General features: G+C 40.7%; 1 protein-coding gene across 1 annotated transcript in view; it reads right to left on the bottom strand.

Annotated features, from left to right (window-relative positions):
* Nucleotides 1-24,261, bottom strand: part of TLN2 (talin 2) — a 278,945-nt gene that overhangs the window by 208,875 nt on the left and 45,809 nt on the right. Inside the window, exons 11-19 of the mRNA XM_007958215.2 lie at nt 22,544-22,620; nt 17,832-18,012; nt 16,679-16,792; nt 14,181-14,289; nt 11,934-12,142; nt 11,252-11,350; nt 6,957-7,124; nt 5,452-5,746; nt 2,443-2,609 (exon numbers count right to left, since the gene is read on the bottom strand). Of these exons, the coding sequence (XP_007956406.1) occupies nt 2,443-2,609; nt 5,452-5,746; nt 6,957-7,124; nt 11,252-11,350; nt 11,934-12,142; nt 14,181-14,289; nt 16,679-16,792; nt 17,832-18,012; nt 22,544-22,620 (1,419 nt within the window). The remainder of the gene's footprint in view (nt 1-2,442; nt 2,610-5,451; nt 5,747-6,956; nt 7,125-11,251; nt 11,351-11,933; nt 12,143-14,180; nt 14,290-16,678; nt 16,793-17,831; nt 18,013-22,543; nt 22,621-24,261) is intronic.

Raw genomic sequence — 24,261 nt, forward strand, 5'->3', positions numbered from 1 at the left:
GGGTCGCTGTGAGTCGGAAACGACTTGACGGCACTTAACAACAACAACAACATCAATTCATATTAGATGGAATGGTTTTAACATTTGACCAAAGTGTCTTGACAATCTTCTTGAATAGAATCTTCTATTCTTTCAAATGCTAACAATTTTAATAATCTTGATTTTATGTTTCTAGCAATTAAAAATTATATTTTTGCATTTCACTTTTGAATTCTTCTGTACTTTTATGAAAGGCATTTTATTTTCTTCCTAGTTGTTGGGTATTTTTTTTATTTGGGGGGGCAAGTACTCTTTATCAATGTCTCAAGTGGCACAACAACATTAATTTTCTATTTTGAGCACCTGGTAACCAACAATTTTGCATTGATGTGAGTGCTCTGCCCTCTTCCTCAAAATGTCTTTTGTATGGTGAATATGTATCAGATATGGGGTATTAATCTTAGCCTGATATCTGCTACTGAATATTAGTGGCATTTTTCTTTTTCTGCACATTACACTTATTCTTTATTAGTCTAATCATCCTATGTTCTTTGACTTTCAACAAACTAACCAGTTCTTAAAATAATATTTTAAAAACAAAGTGACTACTTTTAAACCAAAAGTTTGAAAAACTTACAGAAACATTCAATGCTATTCCATCTAATATAAATAATCCCAAATAATATAAAGATTTAAAAGAAACAAGTTTTTGTAATTTGGTAAATTCAGTGAATTGGTTTGGTGAGTGCCATACAACCAGGCCAGCTTCAGTCCTAGTTATGGGATGTTAGACTTAATTTTTTTGAGTTTTAATTTTCTCATCAGTAAAATAAGGGATTAATTAGGTTTTTCCTAAGGTTCTCTTCAGTCTAGCAAAGAATTTTTTTTTGCCAACATAATGGTTTACTTGGAACCATGTATAGATTTAAAAGGAAAAAAAAATTAGTGAAGCCCTTAAAAAATTATCACTATACAGACCCCTAGTATGTATGTATTATGCATGCATGTATGTATGTACGCATATATATTTGTTAGTGGTCTCATTAGGTGCCAGTGAGTTGGTTCCAACTCATAGGGACCCTATGTTCAACAGAATGAAACACTGCCTGGTCCTGTACTAGCCCCACAATCCCTGCTATGCTTGAGTTCATTGTTGAAGCTGCTGTATCAATCAATCTCATTGAAGATCTTTCTCGTTTTCACTGACCCTCCAAGCCTGATATCCTTCTCCAGGGACTGGTCCCTCCTGATAACATGTCCAAAGTACGTGATACACACACACATGCGCACACACACAGACAGACATTTTTCTTTTTGGGCTAAAAATGGCAGTTAATTGCTGAGTTTCTCTGGCTAAAACAGGGGTTGGGGAAAGGAAGATAGAAGAAGGAAGTTCAGCCCTTGTCCCCTCCTTTGATCTCTCCTTTACCCCAACCCATGAGGTATCTCTAAGAACTTTCAATCTCTTAGGAAACACAATGCTGAGTTCAGACAACAAGATTCTCAACACTGTTCATTGAATGTTACAATACCTGTATGGGAAGTAACACACATACTTGTTTGGAGGCCAGAGAGGTGGGATAAGATGTGGGCATGTTTAATGATACAAAAATATAATAATTAAAAATTATTATATTGGTGATGATAGAATTGAGAGTGATTTTTATTTTATTTACACTTATCTGGATTTTCCATTAACTCTATAAGTATGTATTAGTTGCATAATTAAAAATAAAACAGAAAAATATAGCCTATCTACTTAAAACAGCCCTCACCTAGTGGCATGCATCAGCATCTCCTGCAGAGCATGCATACATGCACATACACACACACTAAAGTCCCACCAGTGACCTGGTGAATCTGGATCTTTGGGGACAGAATACAGCCATGTGCATTTTAGTATATTTCACAGGGGGCTCTGAAAGAGATCCCATGCTAAAAATTACTGGCTTTTACAAGCATCATGTTATAGCATAGTTGTCAAAATTCATAAAGCTGACTCGACACTTTCCTTACACTCTTAAGTAATCTTTAAAACTGTCACTGGGATTTGAAAAACAGTGAAGCAGGAAACACTATATTATGCAAATTCTTGGTAGGAGTTTAGCTGACAAGTCAAATGGAGGTCAAAGTAGAATTAAGGGTATAAGAAGAAAATAGATATAGGGAAATTTACTGTTGAAAACCTCAAGTTTAAATTAATCGATCATTTTCAATACAGCCAATGGTAACGACTCAATGGAAAAAGAGCTCTTGTTAAGCAGGGCACTTTGTGGTCTATAGCTGAGTTAGTACCCCTCTCTTAAGAGTTTTATTCATAAGCTCACTATCCTTCTCCTTTCCCATATAGTCTTTAAACAATAAAAATGCAAACCTGGCTGACCATCCTCTATCTTAAAGCACCTTCCAAATCCTAATTCTTAATAACATTCATTTTTCCATCAAACAAATCCAATGTAATACCTTTGCAGCTTCCACCATGCGAGCAGTAGAGTCAGCCAAGAGCTTTGCTGCTGCCAGGAGCTTCTTTGAATTCTCCATGTCGATTTCAGCTTCTGCATCTGACCTCATGGCATTGACCAGGTCTGAGGTGGCTTGGGCCAGGACCCGGGCTTGGCGCACCATTTCACCTGGATGATAGGACAGAGGGTGCAGTGTGTTTCTCTGCTTTCTAAAGTTCAGTTAAAACTGAACCAAATAGGCTTGTCATTATTCCTCTGTCAGCTGGTCAAAGAGAACTGGGCTTCATATCGAAGTTCTAGTCCTATATCCCAATTAAATCCAGAACTAAAAATGTTCTCTGTGGCTATCGGGACTATACACTCAAGTTGACTCTTTATAGGCAACATGGGACAAATATAACACAAGTAATAAGAGAAGAATGAGCCCAGGTGGCACAATGAGTAAGCATTCAGCAGTTAACGGGAAGGTCTTGATTAGAACCCACTGCTGTTCCATGGGAAAAAAGACGTGGTGATCTGCTCCTATAAAGATTACAGCCCAGGAAACCCTGTGGGTAGCACTACTCTGTCCTACAGGGTCACTATGAATTGAAATAGACTCGACAGCACCTAACAACAACAACCAAAGAGGAACACTTTATAAAGAGAAAGCAGAGAACAAAAATTATGCAGAGTTCAGTAAATACCAATTTAGAAAATATTTACTTCACTTTAAGAACCCACAAACATAAAAGTCCCCATAATAAGTTCTCTGAACAATGGGCACAGGAATAAATTACTTTTACATTTTGGATTAAATTATGCCACATAAGAAGATCCACTATTTTTGTACCACTTGGCCCTGACTAATACTGAACATGGACCCCAGTTTCATGTTTAAATGCTAAGATTTCCCTTGGCTAAGAGTTCTCCCTATCATTTCCCACTATACTTCCCCTTATCGTCCCAGTACTGGTGTTGATCTTGCATTAGGAACTGTTTGGTCTTCTTGGATCTGCAATTTCACTGAAATCTGTTCCAACTTCTTTTTGGAAGTGCAAGGGGTATGAGGGTCAACAATAAAAATTGAGCTATCCAAACATAATAGGGATCACTTCTCTCCCAAAGCCCATTGGAAAAGAATGCTGAAGCACTGTAACATCAGGAGGGAAAAAGCTTTTGTGAAAATCAACATGTGCTAAATGCAATGTGGTATCTTAGATTGGATCCTGGAACAATAAAAGGACAACAATGGAAAACTGGTGATATCTGAATAATGTCTAAACCTTACTTCATAGGAATGCGATCTAATCTCCTGAGTGAAGTATGCCATGCGTCAGTAAGATGTTCAATATGGAGCCAGATGTAGAATACATAGGAGCTCCATATTATCTCTGCAACTTTTATGTAAATCTAAACCTCTTTTGAAACTGAAGGTTTATTTAAATAAAGAAAAAGAAGAAGAAAAATGTGTGGAGGGCACCCATCTTCTTAAATTATTTAAGGAGGATGCAGAAAAGCATAAGGAGCTCGGGTGGCATAGTGCCTAAGGCATTTGACTGCTAACCAGAAGGTTGGCGGTTCAAACCCACCAGCCACTCTGTGGAAGGAAGACTTGGAAATCTACTTCCATAATTGCAAATTTTGAAACTTTTCTTGAGAGACATTTTAAAAATAAAAATGTGTAAGCTGGTTGCCCCAGCAATTCCACTGATAGGAATTTATTCTACTTTTAGAAATTTATTGCCATAAGAGTACATCAAGATATTTTTACAAGAATGTTCATGTAGTATTACTTTTGTCAAAGCAAAACAGACAAACAAAACCTTAGAAACTGCATAACTGTTCATTAAAATGTAATTTGTTAAATAAATTATGATGCACCCATAAAATAGAATACAATGCTGTTATTAAAAAGATTAAAGTATAGCTCAGCATGGAAAAGGTCTCTAACACAGTAAGTGAAAAAGTTGCAAAAGAGTATGTATTACACAATCCCATTTTATATAAAAAGAAGGAATTTTGTGCATGGGTGTGCATGTGTATATACGTGTGTGTGTATGACTAAAAAATCAGATCAAACCCATTGTCCTCAAGTTGATTTCAATTCATGTTGATCCCATGTGTTACAAAGCAGAACTTCTCTAGAGGGTTTCCTCAGCTCTAATGGCAGCAGATCAGCAGACCTTCTTTGGCAGTGTTGTTGTTGTTGTTATGTACCATCGAGTCGGACCCAACTCATAGCGACCCCTCATGAGTTTCTGAGGTGGTATCACTACAGAAGTAGATTGCCCAACCTTGCTTCCAAGGAGTGGCTGGTGGGTTTGAACCGCTGGCCTTCTGGTTAGCAGTCAAATGCCTTAGGCACTATGCTACCAGAGCTCCTTCTTTGGCAGTACTGTCAGGCGATTTCAAATCACCAACCTTTAAGTTAGTAGTCAAGTGCCAACCTGTCTGCACCACTCACGATCCTGTGTATGACTAGAGGAAGAAAAGTTTTTCTAGACAGTAAAACAGAAATGCTAAGGATTTAGAGAGGATAGTGAGAGGCTGAAACCTCTGGGTGGTGCAAACGGTTAATAAGCTTAGCTACTAACCATAAGGTTGGATGTTCAAGCACACCCTGAGGCACCTCAGAAGGAAAGTCAGCCACTGAAAACCCTACGGAAAAAAAGAGAAACCCTATGGAGCTCACTTAGACACATTAGTCAGAACTGATTCAATGGCAACTGGAGTTGTTTTTTTTTTTTTTTTTTTTAAGTGATAGGCCTTTCAATTTATAAATTGAAAAAGTATTTACTGTGAATCTACATCATTTTTAAAAAAATAACTCTATTTTTTTAAATCTTTAAGTGTTGTTAAGGGAGGTACATTAGGAGTCTTTCTCTTTTTTCCAGCTTCAGGGAGGAAGCTTCTGACAGAGGCTGATGAGGATGTGCCCTTGCTGGTTACACCAGCAGCGTTCACCTTCCTGTGCACAATCTTCACCACCTGGTAGCCCCACATTGACCACCCACAGTGCAGCCCTCACCAGCATCGCCCATGGAGCTGAAGATGCTCTCGGTGACACACATGATGGTATCAGTGGCCTGGTCATAGCGGCCGATGGGCTCGCCTCGGCTGGCAAATTGTCGCACGTGCTGCAGGAGGTCGTGCAGGGCCTGGCTGACCACGCTGGCTGCTGCGCTGACCTGCTTCAGGAGCTCGCTGTCATCAGTGGCTGCCTGGCAGGCACGGACGCAGTTCTCCACCGAGCGGTCCACGAGCTTGCCTGCCTCAATCAGCTGCTCTTGGCATACAGGGGAGCTGATGGTGGGGCTCACCACCTGTAGTGAGACAGTAGCAGGTCTTGGGACCTATAAAATGACCCTTGGTGCCCAGTGTCCAGTAGCATTTCCACTGAGTCCCTGCATGCCTTGGGATTCAGTTCCTTATTCACAAGCTCAGAGATCAAAGTACATCATTGCTAAGATACTTTACTACTCTACTTTATCTCCGTGATTTTAGACGTTCTGCTAATTAATATATATCTGAGTAGTGATACATGCCAATCCACATTACTGAAATTTCTAATATTTACGAATATGCTACTTCCTTTTAGGATCTCCTGAATTGAGCCATCTGAGCTAGGGTAAGCAACCTATATAAAGGAATTGTATTTCTATTTCCAAAGATACCTGGAACTCTGCCTCATGACATTTTAAAGAATAGGGGGGTTCTATCAGCGATCTGTGGATCTCAAGAGGGTGGACAAGGAAAACAAGAGGGAGATCACCAAGGATATCTCACAATTAATGGTGCAAATTCTATCACACAATATGACATGCCAGGCTGAGCCAGATCACTGATCTGAACAACATGACACAAGTCAAGAAATGGATCTCTCCCATCCTTTGATGTATTATTTTAGCTATGACACAATATGTTGGACTAGAAAGGACATCTGGAGTAGGACAGACATGAGTTATAATCCCAATTCTGACATTTTACTTCCGTGGCCTTAAGCTATTTACCTAACATCTAAGGGCATCAGTTTCCTCATTAGTAAACTGGGGATAATAGTGCTTAATTTGGAGCCTTGCTAGGGAGATTTAATGAGTGTGGACCCCGTAACTGGCAACAAGTAATATTTTCATTCAGACACTATGCATTGTAGAAAGGCTCTCAGAAACTCTGGATCATTTCTGAACCCATTTATAATGCTGCATTGCACAGTGCAAGAACCCTTTGTGTACAGGTATAAATAAGACATATTGAGACATCTAAAAGGGAGGCATAGAGACTTGCATACAGAAATTACAATAAGAGACAAGAAAAGTCTTGTCTGAGGACTCATGCAAAGAACAAATGATTAAAGCAGAGTTGGACCAGCTTATGCTAAAATCTTATCACATTACCTCTAAGAAGACACCTGAACCAAGCTCTAAGTCTTGGAGTATTTTAATAAATTTTGTTCCCACACTCTCCAAATGACTGTAGGCAGGCAAGAAGAGCATATGACACTTTGTAGATGGTTGGGAGTGCCAGCTGGCTTACCTTGGCACACGCCACAAGCTGGGAGGTGGAGAGGGCACACTGGGTAGCAGCAGCAATCACCCTGTTCTGCAGGACTGTATCCTCAGCCACTTGGGCAACATTCTTCGCCTTTAGTACCAACATGGCAGCAGCATTGGCAACAGCTTTGGCCAAACTCATTAAAACATCCTGAGAAAAGGGAACCAAAACTTGTTCACTTACTCTTTTTCCTAATCAACCACCACAGCTGGAACATAAGAAGTGGCTTCTACCAAGACATTTTATTAAAGTTCCATTTGATCTTTTCCCTCTAGCACTTTAGATTGTTATTTTTCTGAAATGTCAACTCAATCTTAGAAATGATTAAAAGAGACTTGCATCCTAATAACACAAGACCTTCATACATTCATTAAGTAGTGTAATTTTCGACCTTCTTTGGGGGAAGGGCCTTCATTTTAACCACTGATTCATATCCATGCACTCATTCGACACCACAAATCTTTGCCACATCTCTTGGATACAGAGTCAGTATCAGATCAGGAGAAGCTTGCAAATATATCCAGGCACTACAAATACCATGTGCTGCAGGAAGGCTGTAATTCAAGGCCACTAAGTCATCATGACCCAATATAACTTGAAAATTTATCACTTAGGTTTCTACTCTACAAAACGATGCAAGTTATCATCAGAAATTCAGCCACGTCTCTACCTCCAGAGGGCAACGTTGGATGTGCACACACAAATAATTGCCACGAACACCTATAGCTCAAGAGCCAAGGAACTCTCTGAACATAAGTTATTCTCAGTGTTCTGTCGACTACAGGACAGGGATTAAATTATTATGGAAAATGGAAAGGGAGCCTACATAAATGTACCACCTGCATGAAAACCTGACTGAAGATGCAAGAAGCTTTGACTTCTTAAAGAACTGTTTCTGCTTCCATTCAATGAAAAGTTATTTCATTGCAGAATGGCAAACCCTTTGTTTAGCCTACCAGATTTGTCATCTATTGGCTTACTCTGAAGAATAACTACAGTTATATTTAATTTACTTCTTTTTGTATTAAAGGCAGTTTATTTGATTTGGAAATGCCTTCACACACATATGAGCCATTTTTATTTTGCACAAACATGTCAAGGCTTTCTCCCTCATGGGAAATGTGGTCAGGAGTCTTTATTAATTCATGAGATAATAAAAAGCACTTTTGATTCAAAATGCAAAGGACATACACAAGAGTCTTTACAACAAAGTATTTCATGAGAAGGCATACAGGAAAGAGTGCTAAGCCTGGGCAGTGCTACACAGAGCAAAGACTATTTACTATCAAGGCAAAATCAGAAATACACGAATCCACCAAGTCAGCTGATTTTAAAATGGACAAAAACTGAATAGTGTTAAAGGAACAGCTTAGTTCAATCTTTTTCTTAAGTTTCTGATGTTTGCTCAATATTCAAGGAAAAACCAAAGTCTGTGTGTTGAAACTTGAAGATGCCTTCGGGATCTGCTTGGCACTTGGCTACCACACAGCTCTTAGGGACAGCATCCAAAATAGACTGCAAAGTTACAGTTCTTCAATACTGATCTCAACGTCCAGTGAGAGTGCCACAAATTACTAAAAGATTCTTAAAAAAAACTTTCCCAAGTGGGTCCTAATAGTCGGCTTCTTTATATAAATTTGTCTTTTCACACAAGGACCAAGGTTTGGTCACATAGAATCATGATTGTTATAAATAGCTTTGTTAATATCATTTCAAGAATCCTGGTCTTCGTATTAATTTTGTAAAACAAAACAAAACAAAAACCCAACCATACAGTTAGAAAAAGAACATGATACTACAGCTATAGTTGCTGACAAGGCCTTTGTCAAACTTTTCAACAAGACCACTATTATGTAGCCAGTATAAAATAAATCTTTGTTAACTCTGGGAACATGCAGTACATTGAGAACCCAAGAAAAGCTCCAAGATAGGATCTCAAGAATCAGAAAAACAGAGTAAGAAATCCAAAGTTAGTAAGCCAGGGGCTACCCACAAGCAGGAGAGCTTGTAGTATCACCTTCCTGCACTGGTGTTTACCTAGAGACCTTCCAGAAAGGGAAAACATTCAAATCAAGCCTTTTCAGGTTAACAAAGCCTCTGCAGGACTATCACCTTGACCCTGAGCCTACTCTCCTTGTGTGTTTAAACAGAAACAGACATTAGGAAGCAGAGCCTGTGTTCATCCACAATGAAAATAATGTCAAAGGTAAAAAGTAAAACTTTTGAAAATACAACAATGCACATGGGATCTTAAGCCAGAACTGTGACTTCCTCTTAATCTTTCCAAACACACTGGGGAAAGCAATAATGTTTTTCAGGAAAGTACGAAAAAGTAAGTGAATAAGCCTAGTATACCAGAAGGTGACTCTCATATCTACACAGTTACCAAGCAGGTACCTATCTACAAAGAACCACCTACCCTCATGCAAAAAGCAAACCCCAAACTAAACCCAGTGCCATGGAGCTGATTCTGACTCATAGCAACCCTACAGGACAGAGTAGAACTGCCCCCAGAGGGTCCCCAAGACTGTAAGTCTTTGCAAAAGCAGACTGCCTCGTGTTTTTCCTGCGAAGCCACCAATCTTTTGATTAGCAATTGAAAGGTTTAACCACTACACCACCAGACCTCCCTGCAAAAAGTAAAGCTACTGAAATTCTACAAAGTTCTCAAGCAGCAAATTTGGCATTAGATTTGGAAACAGGCATCATCCAGGGAATCTGGACTAACCTGCTTTAATTAGGATACAAAATTAAGACATGAGAGGAGGAAGCAGGGAGGGTAGGGCCCCTGCTCGTAATAAGCAAGAAAAAAAACTCATCTTAGCCTGACTCTCCCCAGGAGGAGAGCCCTGTCCAGCTCTAGTGGCTGGTGGCTGGGATGGAAAGAGACAGGCAAGTTAAGCTCTTGTCTGAGTAGTGACACTGGCAGTACATAGAGCCAGTTGCAAACAGTGGCTACAGCTGTACACCAGAGGACAAACAACACATGTTCCCATCACTGAAAAGAAGAATCACAAAAAAAATCTCTCTATCACAATAGTGATATTGGACATGGAAAAGAGAACCACCTCTGATCACAAAGAAAAACCTAGACTATGTGTGTGCACATGTGTATGGGTTGCACATGTTTTCACTCTAATATGTGGTCTCAAGATAATGGAATTAAAGAATGTCTCCAAAGAAATATAACACAATTGGGTATGAAATGGTAAAAGGTGGATGGCAGATATGTAGTCATTTATGACACTATTCTCTCTACTCTTGTGTTTGAAAAATACCCAGAATATGGACCAACAATTAGAAGAGCTAAATAAGTACATCTAATTGATAATTCATGATACATATGAAATGAGGCTTTCCATTAAAAACTTTTAAAAAACTAACACAAGGGATCCCACCCACAAGATAATGTACCTTAACTTTATTCTTGATGGTTCAGGGAAGATTGATTTGTTTTTCATTACAAGCAGTCCTTGAGGTTATGAAAGAGATCTGTTACTAACTGTGTCTTTAAGAATTTGTAGATTAATCAGACCAGGTGCATATGGCTCTTATTTACCCTTACTTTAGTGAAGATGGACCTCTGGTGGTGCAGTGGTTAAAACATTTGGCTGCTAACCAAAAGGTCAGTCATTCTGTAGGAGAAAGGGGAGGCAGTTTGCTTCTGTAAGGATTTACAGCCTTAGAAATCCTATGGGCAGCTGTACTGTCTGGTAAGGTCTGTATGAGTTGCAATCGACTCAAGATGGCAGTGAATTTGAGTCTGGGTTAGTAGAAGACAAAGCTGCACATGGAGCAAGTAAAGGTGATGGTGATGAAGAATTTATTGTAAGGAGGGATTGGTTCAATTATTTCAAAGTTAGAGCAAATTTACGTACCATTAAAGCAGGACTTCAAAGATGGTGGTGCCCTGCTCAAAGATGGTGGCCAATAAGGCCCCTCTGAATGTGTGTCACTCTCCACAGTCCTGGCAGTACATATTAGCTTCCTGAAAGGACTCACTATGCCTCATCCAAGTCTTCCATTCCAGGGCTTCAAACAGTCATTTTTCACATTTGGTTACTGTGACAAATCACTCAAGTTGTAAAAATTCCTATCTGTTCTTTTGCTTCATTGACCAAGACAGAACTGATTCAAAGCCCCATGTTACCAGGAAAACAGGAATTTTCTGTAAGTCAGACATTCGTAACCTGGGGACTGCCTGTACATTCTCCCTTTCCTGGTCTATGCCATCATTTAGAGTCCCTTCTAAGATTACAATGCTACAAATATCTTACTTGGAACCGCTCATCAGTTTCATTCTCTCCAATCTGTCTCAGAAGATCCCCACTGGCTTGTCCGATACTTCCAGCAGCAGTTAACACTGTCTGTCGAGGCTATGAACAAAGAACACACCTTGGTTGGAAAGAAAATGCATTTTCCCTTTGGTCTCATCAGACATGGCAGTGCAGAAAGAGGAATCCTGAAGAGATGGTTCCTTCTGCACCTAAATGAGGCTGTCTTAGGCTGTCTGCCAGACAAGAGACATAAACGCCCTCATGAAATTTGTGTAAGAAAATGCCCCATATGTCTCCGAAACCATCAATAGGTGGATAGATCTAAAATGTTTAAATAATGAGCCTAGTTCCACTGATAAGAAAGTAACATATGCTTTACAAAAATTAGGGTTCAAACTTGTATTCCTATTAAATTTGCATTAGTTATATGTGTTAGTTTTTGAGGTTGCATTTAATCAAGAGTCCTTGGTGGGGACCTTCACCTAATCTCCAAGTAAGAGCTCAATCAATCTCTAAGACTGAATAATAGCATCTGTACTAACATCAACAACCTCCAAATACTGCTGTGTGGTATCATACCCCAACAGCATGGAAGAATAGCTCAGAAAACAAGAGGCTCATAGTACCCAAAGCATGCATTTATTTCAACAGAACCTGAGTGACTCCTGCTCCAAGAGCTCACCTCTCCAGAAGTTGGCTGTACAGCTTTCAGCAGGTCCGACACTGCCCCAGCAAGGGTTCTTGCAGCTCTCAGCAAGTCCTCCCCACTGCCCACATCATCATCCATGAGGGCTGCCAACAGCTTCACACCCTTGGACATCTCCGTCAGGTTGGAAGAAATAGTAGTGATTGCACATCCCACTGCTGTATAATCGGTGTCTGCAGGGTCACCTGGGATAGAGAAGGACTATCACCATCAAAGGAGGACAAAGCCCAGCTGGGAAGGATATAAGTGGCCCTGGTGAGAGTTTCCAAAACCCCACCCTAGCAGGCGCTTATCACTCACCATACTGCAGGAGTCAGGCACAAAGCATTGATGAGCACAGTGAGATGGACAGCTCCCTGTCTCCAAGGCAGAGGTGGTGGTAATGTTGTTAGCTGCCTTTGAATTAATGTCTAATTAATGGCAACCCCACATACAGGATTTGACCATTGTGATCGAGAGGGTTTCTAAGGTTCTACCTCTCATCTTGAGGCTTCACACATTGAAATACTGAACATATTCACTCTTACATATTAAATTGTGTCCCCTCAAAATATATGCTAGAATCCTAACTCCTCTAACTATGGATGCAATATAATGTAATCCATATACAATACAATGTAACCTATAATGCAATCCAATGTAACATAATCAAATAATTATATCACATGAGTTGAGATCATACCAGTGTAGAGTGGATCCTAAACCTAATCACTCCTAAGTTATGTAAAGAGCAGCATAGATGGAGAGAGATGCAAGCACATACAGAGGCTCTCCAAGAACCAAGAAATACTCAGGGGTACTGACAAGGAAGAAATCCACAGGGCCAAGACCCTGATTATGACTTTTAGCCCCTAGAACTATGAGAAAACGAATTTCTGTTCTTTAAAGTCACCCACTTCTGGTGTTTTTGTTACAGCAGCACTAGGAAACAGATAAGAACCTCTAAAATTCCCAAGAAAGTATCAACATCTCACAGTAACATAGGAAAGGTCAGGTATGAAATGCTTCAAGGGGAAGCCAAAATATTTCCCTGCTTTCACTTGATGGCACCAGGCTGGGAGTCATGCTAAGACCGAAGAGACTAGTGCTGGACAAGATGGAAGAAGTCAGATATGATAAAACTACTTATTCAAAGCCAGGCATTAAGCTCCCAAAAGGGAGAAAGGAGACTTAATACACTTTGAAGAATGTCTAGCATATTGATTGTGGTGATCATGTTTTTGCGTCAACTTGGCTAGGCCAGGTTAGGTAGCTGGGCAGCTGGATGTAGTATTCCCCATGATAAGACTGGTAATCAACTCCATGGTAGAATCTACTGTGAGCAGCCGAGTAGCTGCCTTTGGGTATGTGATCTGCTTCCCATATATAAGCAGCAGCTTTGGGAATGGTCTCTAGCTTATGGCATGCTTGGACTCTACATGTAGCCATGTCATTGCTCAGCAGCCTGCCATGCTCTGCCAACCTTGGGACTTAAATTGTTGTTGTTGTTGTTGTTATTTGCCATCGAGTCGGCCCCGACTCATAGCGACCCCTCCTTGGGTTTCCGAGGCAGTATCACTACGGAAGTAGGATTGCCCAACCTTCCTTCCGAGGAGTGGCTGGTGGGTTTGAACCACCAGCCTTCTGGTTAGCAGTCAGTGCCTTAGGCACTATGGTACCAGAGCTCCTTGGGACTTAAATTGGACTTGAATTAATGGCCTGCCATGTGGTTAGGTAATGTTGGAACTGTGCCATTTTATTTGTCGACCTTGGGCTTGTTAGCTTCAACAGCCACTAGCTGCCTGAGTGAAGAGATGTCTCTAGCTTCAGTGGGCCGGGAGCAGAGATGAAGCCCAAGGTCGAGGGGCTTCTACCCAGCCCCTAGAGCCTGGCACTTTGAACTTGGACTTAAAGCCTTCAAATTTTAAGAATAAACTCCTGTTTGTTCAAGCCATCCCATTTGTGGTATATTCTTGTCCGAGTGGCACTAGGTAACTAGAACAATAATGAACAATGAGAAGTGCTAAATAAGTGCTTTGTAATGATGATGCATAATACAGACAAGAAACAATGCAATTTTTTCTACATTTCTCTTTGGTCAGTGCGAGAAAATGCCAGAAGTACTCCCTGTTCCTAAAAATATATTTTTATAATATGAAAGTCTGTTGCTTCAATCAAAGAACAAGAACTGTTTTCTGTTTGGACAAAACACAATATCCCACAAATCTTTACCCAGGGACTTACCAGCTGTGAGGTTAACAACCGAAGCTGTTCCAGCTGTGATGGCATCAACTTGAGAGTGAATTTCATGTTTGGATTCGTCAACTTTGTTCTGAACCCATACCCTAGATGCCTGCAAAGCCAGACAATTGTATGACCCAGTCAATGCACAGAATTACCCAGGAAACCAGAAAAGTCATGCCAAAAAATGAGAACAGGGATTTGGTTGTACTTTTCTTCCTGTGCCAGCAACTGACAAGGCCCTTAAGTTGCCTTAAATAATGTCCATAGTATGTCATGTCTCGTTTGTTCATTGGTGCTGAATGGCAAGTAAATATTCCCTGTTCCTTATCATTAATCCCCACCCCAGCCCACAATTTTGAGATCCTATGGAGAAAAATTTTATGTGGCTTTCTTTAGGTAAATTCAACTAAAAAAGAATGAGGAGAAAAATTAAAGTCATATAATATTACTGCACATCAACACCATCAGTAATTGCTAACTTTTGCCTTGCTTGTTTAGGGAGCAGGGTTAGAATGGGGGTGCTTCAGCTCAAAGGTATTCTCTGTCAACACAGGCAGTGTCTCTTGTTTACAACATGAATCACCTCTAGATGACTAAATGCCATGCTCACATAAATGTGGTGCCTTTCCTGGTGGGACTGTGAGGAGGGGGTGTTAAGCCTTCTGCTCTGATGCAGCTCCACCACTAATGAGTGATAGGTCCTCGGATTAATCACCTCCAGGTCCTTCACCTTAACTTTCTTTTGTAGGAGTTCAGTGATCTTAATACTTTAAGTTCATTTGAACCCATAAACAGCAAATTCTGTTTTTCAGTATTTCAGGACTTTGTCAATAAATGATCGTTTGCATTGATAACGATGACCCTGCAGTGATGTGAGGTGCTTCCCAAAATCCTAGGCCTAGGATGTTTTTGTTTTATTGCAGTCTCATTCTCTGAAATATCAGGAATGTTAAATATTATAAAACTCCATTTCACAATTGTGCTGGATATGGGAGACGGCCATATACATTTGCATTCTGAAGTTCTCCAAGTGTAAGATTTCATGATTTCAGGACTTGAGAGAAACAGCAGAGAAGAGCAGTAACCTGCACACACAAGCATGCCAGTGGAAATCACAGCCTTGAGGGAGAATGTGCTGGGCAGTTTTCCTGGCTGGAAAGATGGGGCTACATACTGTACATTGGTTCTCCCTTAAAGCTGGCACTGGTCAGGCTTGCATCAGTGGTTTTCAATGTTGGCTGCTCATTAGAATTACCTGAGGAGATTTTAAAAAACAAACAAACCCCTGAGATCCAGGCCTCACCCCCAATGATACATGTATTTGGTCTGAGATGGGCCCTGGGCAGTTTTAAAGTCTCCTCAGGTGAGTCTGATGAGCAAAGCACAGTTGGAGCATGACCTCGAAGCCAATGCTTCTCATACCTTAATGTGCACACGAAACAGCTGGGGATCTTGCTAAAATGCAGATTCTGAATTAGTAGGTGAGAGTAAGGCCTAAGACTGTATGCATCTCTCACAAGATCCTAGCAAAAACAAACAAAACTCACTGCCATCGAGTCCCTTCTGACTCACAGTGACCCATTAGGAGAGTAAAACTGCCCCACAGGGTTTTCAAGGCTGCACATCTTTACGGAAGCAGACTGTCTCATCTTTCTCCTGTGAAGCAGCTGATGGGTTCAAACTACTGACCTTATGGTTTGCAGCCAAATGCTTTAACCACTGTACCACCAGACATGGAGCCACAAAATTCTAGGTTCCACCAATGCTGGTAGCTTGTGGATCACATTTGGAATGTGAGGGGCAAGACTGTATCATGTAATAGTAGCTACAAGAAGGCCTCTCTACTAATATACCTGCTGAAAATCTCAGTAATATTAATCCAGAGGTTCTCAAAGTGCAGTCCTCAGACAAGCAGGACAAGCATCGCCTGGGAACTTGATGGAAATGCAAATTCTCAGGCCCCATTCCACACCTACTGAATCAGAAAAAAATGGAAATGGGGCCCAGCAATCTGTGATTTAACAAGTCTTTCAGGGGATTCTGATGCTCACTAAAGTTTAAGAGCCACTGGCAGTAATAACAACAACACCACAGTATTTATTGAGCTCTTACTATATGCCAGGCACTGCATTAAGAACTCTACATGGGATTAGATCATTGAGTGTTCACAGCAATCCTATATACAGATGAGAAAGTGGAGGCCTAAAGAGATCAAGATGCCCAGATGCACATAGCCAGTGGGCAGGGGAACTGGAACTTGACCCCAGATTACGTGACTCCAGAGCCCTTATGCAGTATTGGCATCTGCCAGTAGCACCCCACAATTCTTTCCTTCTATGGGTGCAAAATGGAGACAAAGAGTCAACATCTTTAAAAAAATGACAGGGTTCCACTGCACATAGCTGGAGACAAGGATTCACCTAGTTGAGTCCAGACAGAAAGCTTAAACCTGTGTTCTGCCGGGCCCAGAGACTAAATGAAAACCACACAATCTTTACCATATCCTGGCCAAGAGGTGGCATTGAGTCAAGCTTGCTGAGGTCATCCTGTGCCTGCTGGACAGCATGCATGCTCGTGTTGATGGTTCCCATAAGGGCCTGCTGGGCTGAGGTCTGTGAAGACAGGTGAAGACAGGTGGGTCATACCACACTCTCAGGATGGACACAGCCCTCTACACAAAATAAGGCAAAAATGAACTCTGGCTTTAAGGTGGGCTCAGGGTATATTTCAACAACCACCTATAGTACCTTCCATTTGAGGTTGGTGGCCAGAAATAGATTATTTTGTTATATTAATAGAATACTAAATGATGGCTGCCATAGAGTGAATAGTCAGAAGAGTGTGGAGCTTGCCTATCTGACAAGAATGCTCAGAAGGAGACCTTGCAGGGGCACTAAGATTGAATCTTTGATTTCTGAAGATGAAAGACCTCATGTATAGGAAACACATGTGTGTTAAGCCAGACCTCTTCTTGATAAACACTTAAGGCCTCCACCTAAACCTACAGAGAACTTACTTCTTCAGACTCAAATTACTTCTTAGAGTTGAGACTCTTTACCTTTCAAAAGTTATTGCCCAGAGCAAAGGATTCCCAAGGTAGAGCAAAGGGGCAATGATAACCAGGCAAAAAGAACTAAGGATCTGCTCAAGTGAAAGGTCTGGATCATGAAAGACTTGGTCTATTTCAAAGGCTTGCTGAGGAGTATCTGGGCCAATGACTTTCATGCTGTGTAGGCAGGGAAGCAGCATCTATCCCTATATCAGTAAGTCACTTTGAGAGGTGATTAATTCTCTTTTAGCTACTGAGAACATCTCTGATGCTAGACAGCCAGTTACCAGAGCCATTAGATTCAAAGAATGCATCTGGTGGTCATCCCAAATGACGATAGTAAAGAAAATGTCCTGAACCCTCTGAGAAGGGGGCAGCAAACTATGGCCCACAGGCCAAATCCAGTCCCCTGTGTATTTTTATAAATAACATTTTATTGGAATACAAAAAAAGAATGCATCTTAGAGTTAGGCATTAGTAATGCACAGCTGGATGGGCTAAGGTTCAGATGAAAACCATTGAGCAACCCCAGTTGCTAGTGCCCCTCTCTATATACCAGAGACAGCTACTGATGAGCAGGGGAAATACACAAGGTGGCTCACCAGAGGGGGCATATGGCCTCGGTGCATCTGCCCAACCATGACCTGCTGCTGTGGCGAGGGCATGCTGCCCACATTGAAGGTCTCAGGCCCACTGGAGCCTGAGCGCATCACGGCAGGCAGCGCCACAGAGCCGTGCTCCACCTTCCCAGTCCGATTGAACTGCTGTTGCAAAATGGTGGACCTGTGGGTGAAAAGGAGCTTGATCACCGTGAAGAAGCCACTGGTATGGAGTGTAGTATTAAGGTACCAGAGATGTCACAATTTCTGTTGTGGAGGCCAAACACATGGAGCACAAACAAATGCAGAACTACAAATGAAGAAGTAGCACCAAAATGCTACAGAAGTTGCTATAGTACTACATAGGTATAGTACAATAACCTAGAAATGAATCCTTTTATAATTAGTAATATAAAGTATAATTACTCTCAACTTATCCATTCAATAGGTTCATGGAATCATGCAATTAGCTGTCTTTTTTTTTTTTTTTTAATCATAAAAAAAAAAGATATTTCTATAACAACAGTGCTCTTCAAATGTAAATGAAGGTCTTATATAAATTCATTTAGGTTTGGTAAATCCTACCTAAAATAGCATTCACTCAATAAGTATCTACTGTGTGCCAGGTTCCATTCTAGGCACTAAGGCACTAAGGAGGATACAGAACATTTATCCTTGGTTTGAAAAGAGAAATACTGAAATTATCTTAAAATCTCTCAGGGCCATAGCTCCTTTCTGCCAGCTCCAAGGCCAATGACCATGGAGAATATTTAATTCTCTAGAGCCTTGAGTATGACAGCCTTTGGTACCTCTTCTAGATGATTTCATCTAAAGTCTACAGATTTCTAGGGTGTCTAGACAAAAATGATGAACTTTTTATTTTGTAATATTTTCTTAGAGTAAATGGTAAATGCAAAGGACTTTGGCTATATGAAGGTCAGAAAGAAGGCTGAGGGTGACATATCTGCTTCAGTACTGGTTGACAGACCCCTAGCAAGAGTTAGTCAGAGTCTGGGGGAGATTGTTGTGTTTTGGGGAGGAGGTTTGGTATGCAGCTGCATTAAGGGACAGGGGCCTTTGTCCCACGGTTCTTGAGACATCATATATCAGTCCTGGTGGCCCAGGGCAAAGCCCATGAGTCATGGGGATTGCTGCAACACCAAGTGATGGAAATCTGCAGAAAAACATTAATGTTTGCTAAGGAGAAAGAATTGAAGAGAAATTTAAGCCTCGAGTTGCAATATTGAAAGATTCTAAGGGCAAAACAGGGGGAGCTCTGGTAGCATAGTGGCTAAGACACTTGCCTGCTAACCAGACGGCTGGCGGTTCAAATCCACCAGCCACTCCTCGGAAGGAAGGTTGGGCAATCCTACTTTCGTAGTGACACTGCCTCGGAAACCCAAGGAGGGATCGCTATGAGTCGGGTTTGACTCGACGGCACATAACAACAACAACAACAAGGGCAAAGCATTGAATGATGCAGGGAACATCAAAAGAAGATGGAAGGAATACACAGAGTCACTGCACCAAAAAGAACTGGTCAATCTTCATCCATTTCAGGAGGTGGCATATGATCTAGAACCAATGTTACTGAAGGAGGAAGTCAAAGCTGCAAGGAAGGAATTGGCGAAGAACAAGGCTCCGGGAATTGACAGAATACCCATTGAGATATTTCAACAAATGGATGACCCATTGCAGGCACTCACTCAGTTATGCCAAGAGATTTGGAAGACAGCTACCTAGCCAACTGATTGGAAGAGAGCAATATTTGTACCCATTCCAAAGAAAGGTGATTCCACAGAATGTGGAAATTATCGAACAATATCATTCATATCGCACGCAAGTAAGATCTTACTGAAAATAATTAAAAAATGGTTGCAGCAGTATATTGACAGAGAACTTCCAGAGTTGTGCAAGCTGGATTCAGAAGAGGTCGTGAAACAAGGGATATCATAGCTTCTGTCAGATGGATCTTGGCTCAAGGTAAAGAATACCAAAAGATGTTTACCTGTGTTTTATTGACTATGCAAAGGCATCTGATTGTGTGAGTCATAACAAATTATGGATAACATTGAGAAGAATGGGAATTCCCGAACACTTGATTGTACTCATGAGGAACCTGTACCTTGACCAGGAGGCTGTCATTCGAATGGAACAAGGGCACACTGCGTGGTCTAAAATCAGGAAGGGAGTGTATCAGGGTTGTATCCTTTCCCCATACTTATTCAATCTATATGCTAAGCAAATAATCCGAAAAGCTGACTATATGAAGAAAAACGTGGCATCAGGATTGGAGGAAGAATCACTAACAACCTGAGATACACAGACAATACAACTTTGCTTGCTGAAAGTGAGGATGACTTGAGGCACTTACTGATGAAGACTAAGGAACACAGTCTGCAGTATGGATTACATCTCAATATAAAGAAGACAAAAATCCTCGCAACTGGACCAATAAGCTGCATCACGATAAATGGAGAAAAGATCGAGGTTGTCAAAGAATTCATGTTGCTTATTCTACAATTGAGGCCAATGGAAGCAGTGGTCAGGACATTAGACGATGTGTAGCCATAGGTAGGTCAGCTGCGAAGGAACCTTTCAAGTGCTGAGGGGCAAGGATATCTTCTTGAAGACTAAGGTGTGCCTGACACAAGGCATGATATTTCCAATCGCCTTGTATGCATGTGAGAGCTGGACAATGAATAAGGAAGACCGAAAAAGAGTTGATGCTTTTGAGTTGTGGTGCTGGCAAAGAATACTGAAGGTACCATGGACTACCAAAAGAACTAACAGATCTGTCCTGGAGGAAGTGCAGCTGAGATGCTCCATGGAAGCGAGAATGGCCAGACTTCATCTCACCTACTTTGGTCATGTTGTCAGAGGGGACCATTCCCTGGAGAAGGAAGTCATGCTTGGTAAGGTCAATGAAAGAGGGGAAGGCCTTCAACGAGATGGATTGACATGGTGGCTGCAACAATGGGCTCAAGTATAGCAGGGATCATGGAGCTGGTACAGGATCGGATGGTGTTTCGTTCTACTGTGCTTGGGGTCGCTATGAGTCAGAAGCAACCCGATGGCAAGCAACCCAATGGCACCTAACAACCGCAAGGAGACAGCACTATGGAGAGTGGATGTGGAGGCTCCAAGCAGGAAGTTGCTACATTCCAAGATCTCGGCTTATGACCATTATGGGAAGAAGCATGAGGTCTAGTGATGGGGACAATACTGGACTTTTCTTGCTGTTTGCCTTGATCAGACCCTAAAGTGATGTCCTAGACAGTAAGAGATGGCTACAGTGGGCCCAGCAGGGGAGGGTCTGGGTATACAGGGTGCAGACTCTTAGCTGCATATATGGGAAGTACAAGTACAGCAGGGCCCTCTGAAATGAACAGCACCCTCTGCCAGGAAAGCTCTACTTTGTTAATTTTCATTTAAGGTCATCAATCCCCTCAAGGACTTGAGGTGCTTTGCTACAGAATAGCAAGTAATTGAAATGCATTACATAAAGTTTGGTTCCAACTTGTCTGTTAATGGAAAAGCACCTTTAGGATGATTACAAAGCAATTGTAAGAAAGTGGTAGGAAGGGCAGAGAAATTAGAGAAACAATTACCATGATTAAGTAAAAAAAAAAAAAACCAAACTCACTGCCAGGGAGTTAGAACTGACTCATAGCGACCCCTGCTTGGGTTTCTGAGGTGGTATCACTATGGAAGTAGATTGCCCATTCTTCCTTCTGTGGAGTGGCTGGTGGATTTGAACCACCAGCCTTCTGGTTAGCAGTCAAATGTCTTAGGCACTACGCCACCAGAGTCGTTCATTATATTAAAATACACTAGAATTTCTGGCAGTATACTATGGGAAACAACACAAGGTCTGAATCTAAGGCTGGGCTCTGTTGCATGTGTGTCTCTCAACTACTCCATAAGCTTCAATTTCCTCATCCAGGAAATAAAGTTGATAATTTCTGACCTACTTCTCACATTGATTTTTATTAGGATCAAATGAATCAGCATGTCAGACATACAGTAAAACGTGGACAAAAAAAGTTATCTACTCTATTTGATGTAAAAGAGATGCCCATACAAGTTTCCCAAGTATCACTTATTAGCTTTTGCTTAATTTTAACAAATTTTAGTTTCCCCATCTATAAAATGGGGCTAAATTTAGACTGTTCTGAATGCAAAGTAATGACAATTACAATGACAATGATGACAACAATAACAAGTACATACTATACGCCATATAGTTTTTTGTGTTTTATTAGCAAATAAATATCAAAAGTAAACCTACAATCATCAAAAGTACTGTCATTATCCTCATTTTATGGATGAGATCATGGGCAGAGAGATTAAATAATTTCCCCAAGGCAATGCAATTAGTAATAGGCAGATCACAGATTTGAACCTAGTTCATGAGATTTAAACCAGAAATAAAGAACAGGACTCACAAATGCTTACTGCCTCCAAAGGTGTAGTTAAATACCACTTCATTTTGGTTTCAGTGTCACTCTGAAATCCCCAGCCACCCAGAGTGGATAGCTGTAACAGTGATGCTATCGGTCTGGGGAACACACTTTGAGTAGCAAGACTCATGGATCCCATCCACTATCATGTCCTCCAGACAATGGCCTTCAGGTTGGCAGGGTCCAGAGCTGGCAGGAGAAACTTGGCTATACAAGGAAAAGGCAGTTCTCTTGCTCTCATAATATACTTACTTTTTTGGGGAAACAGACTCTTCTAACATAGTTGACTCCTCATCTCCCTCTAATCCAAATCTATCTTTACTTTGTTTCTAGAGGTAAAACAAGACATAATGTGAAAATTAACAGATCCCAACACCAAGACCTTTTATAAAAGATTTTTGAAGGAAGCTACACCAAGCAAACATGTTCTGTTTATGTTGCATTTCATTAATTGAATAGTTCATAAATGATGGGTGAACAAAAGATAGCAATGAAAAAAATGTCAATTATTTAATACCTAGGATATCTTCTGTATTTATTACTGTACAGCCTTAAGTTTTTTTTTTTTTTTAAATAATACTTTATTGTGTTTTTGGTGAAATAAAATTAGGTCTTATCTAACAATTACTACACAAATTGTTCAGTGACATTTGTTACATTTTTCACAATGTGTGGACATTCTTATTCATTCCATCCTGGATATTTTGTCTCCATTAATCCGGTATCCTTGCCCCCTTACCTTTCCTCTTTGCTGGAGAGTAATTGTCGACCACATGGTCTCATATAGATGTTTTTTTTAAAGGTACACACAGTAGTCACTGGCAATATTCTTTATTTTTTGAGTCAATCTGTTATTTAGTTAAAAGGTAACCTCAGGGGATAGTTTCAGTTCAAGGTTTAAGGAATATGACAAGGTGATAGTCTTGGGGATATTTTGATAATTGTTTTTGTTAAATATTTTATTTCATTGTTATTAAGAATACACACAGTAAAACATGTACCAATTCAATCACTTCTATGCATACAATTCAGTGTCACTGATTACTTTCTTAGAGTTGGGCAATCATTCTTATTCTCCTTTTCTGACTTTTTCCTCCCTCAGTAACATAAACTCACTGCCTCCTAAGGTTCCTATCTAATCTTTTGAGTTGCTGTTGTTAATTTGATCCCATCTAGATAGCTCTTAAAAGAGCACCATGCTCAAGGCAGACATTTTTTACTAGTGAAGCTAACCACTAGTGTTTGGTTTAAAGAAGACTTCAGGGTTTATTTTTGGTTTAAGTGTTAAAGATGATCTCAGGACACTAGTTTCAGGGATTCATTCAACCCTCATGGGTACAGAAAGCAGGGCTTCAAACTGGTTCGAACCAGTTCAGCCATGGCTGATGAAGCAAAACTGGAACAGACCTAAATATTTAAAATGTGGGTGAAGTGGAATGATAACTGGAACAGGAAAAATTATGGGTTAAAGTCCTGGAATGGAAGACCCAGAAGAGGCACAGTGAGCCCTTTCAGGTATCTACTGTGTAAGATCAGGTTATTGGGAGGACTGTGGAAAGCAACACACATTCTAAGTGCCATGGTCAGCTGCCATCTTTGAGAAAACATCATTTCTGAGTCTGTTCAAAATCTGACAGGCAACAGCTTTAGTTGCTATGCAATGGTTAAGCTGCCTTTGTTTTCTAAGAAGTAGATTAAGTTTATATCAGGGCTTGGACCCATAATTTTTCCCATTCAGTTTATCATTCCAGTTCATCTAAACTTTAAAAAGTCAGGTTTTCTTTTTTGGCCATGACTGACTCAGGAAGGAATAGTTCAAAGCTCTGCCAAGAGAGTCTGGAATACACAAAAATTTGAAATTGTGCTCTACATTTCCCCTTCTTTGATCAAGATTCTTCTACAGAGTCTTTGATCACAATGTTCAGTAATGGTAGCTGGGTACCATCTAGTTCTTCTGGTCTCATGGCAAA

This window comes from Orycteropus afer, unplaced genomic scaffold (assembly GCF_000298275.1).
Source record: "Orycteropus afer afer isolate SDZICR_OR568_19922 unplaced genomic scaffold, OryAfe1.0 scaffold00015, whole genome shotgun sequence".
Lineage (NCBI taxonomy): Eukaryota > Metazoa > Chordata > Mammalia > Tubulidentata > Orycteropodidae > Orycteropus > Orycteropus afer.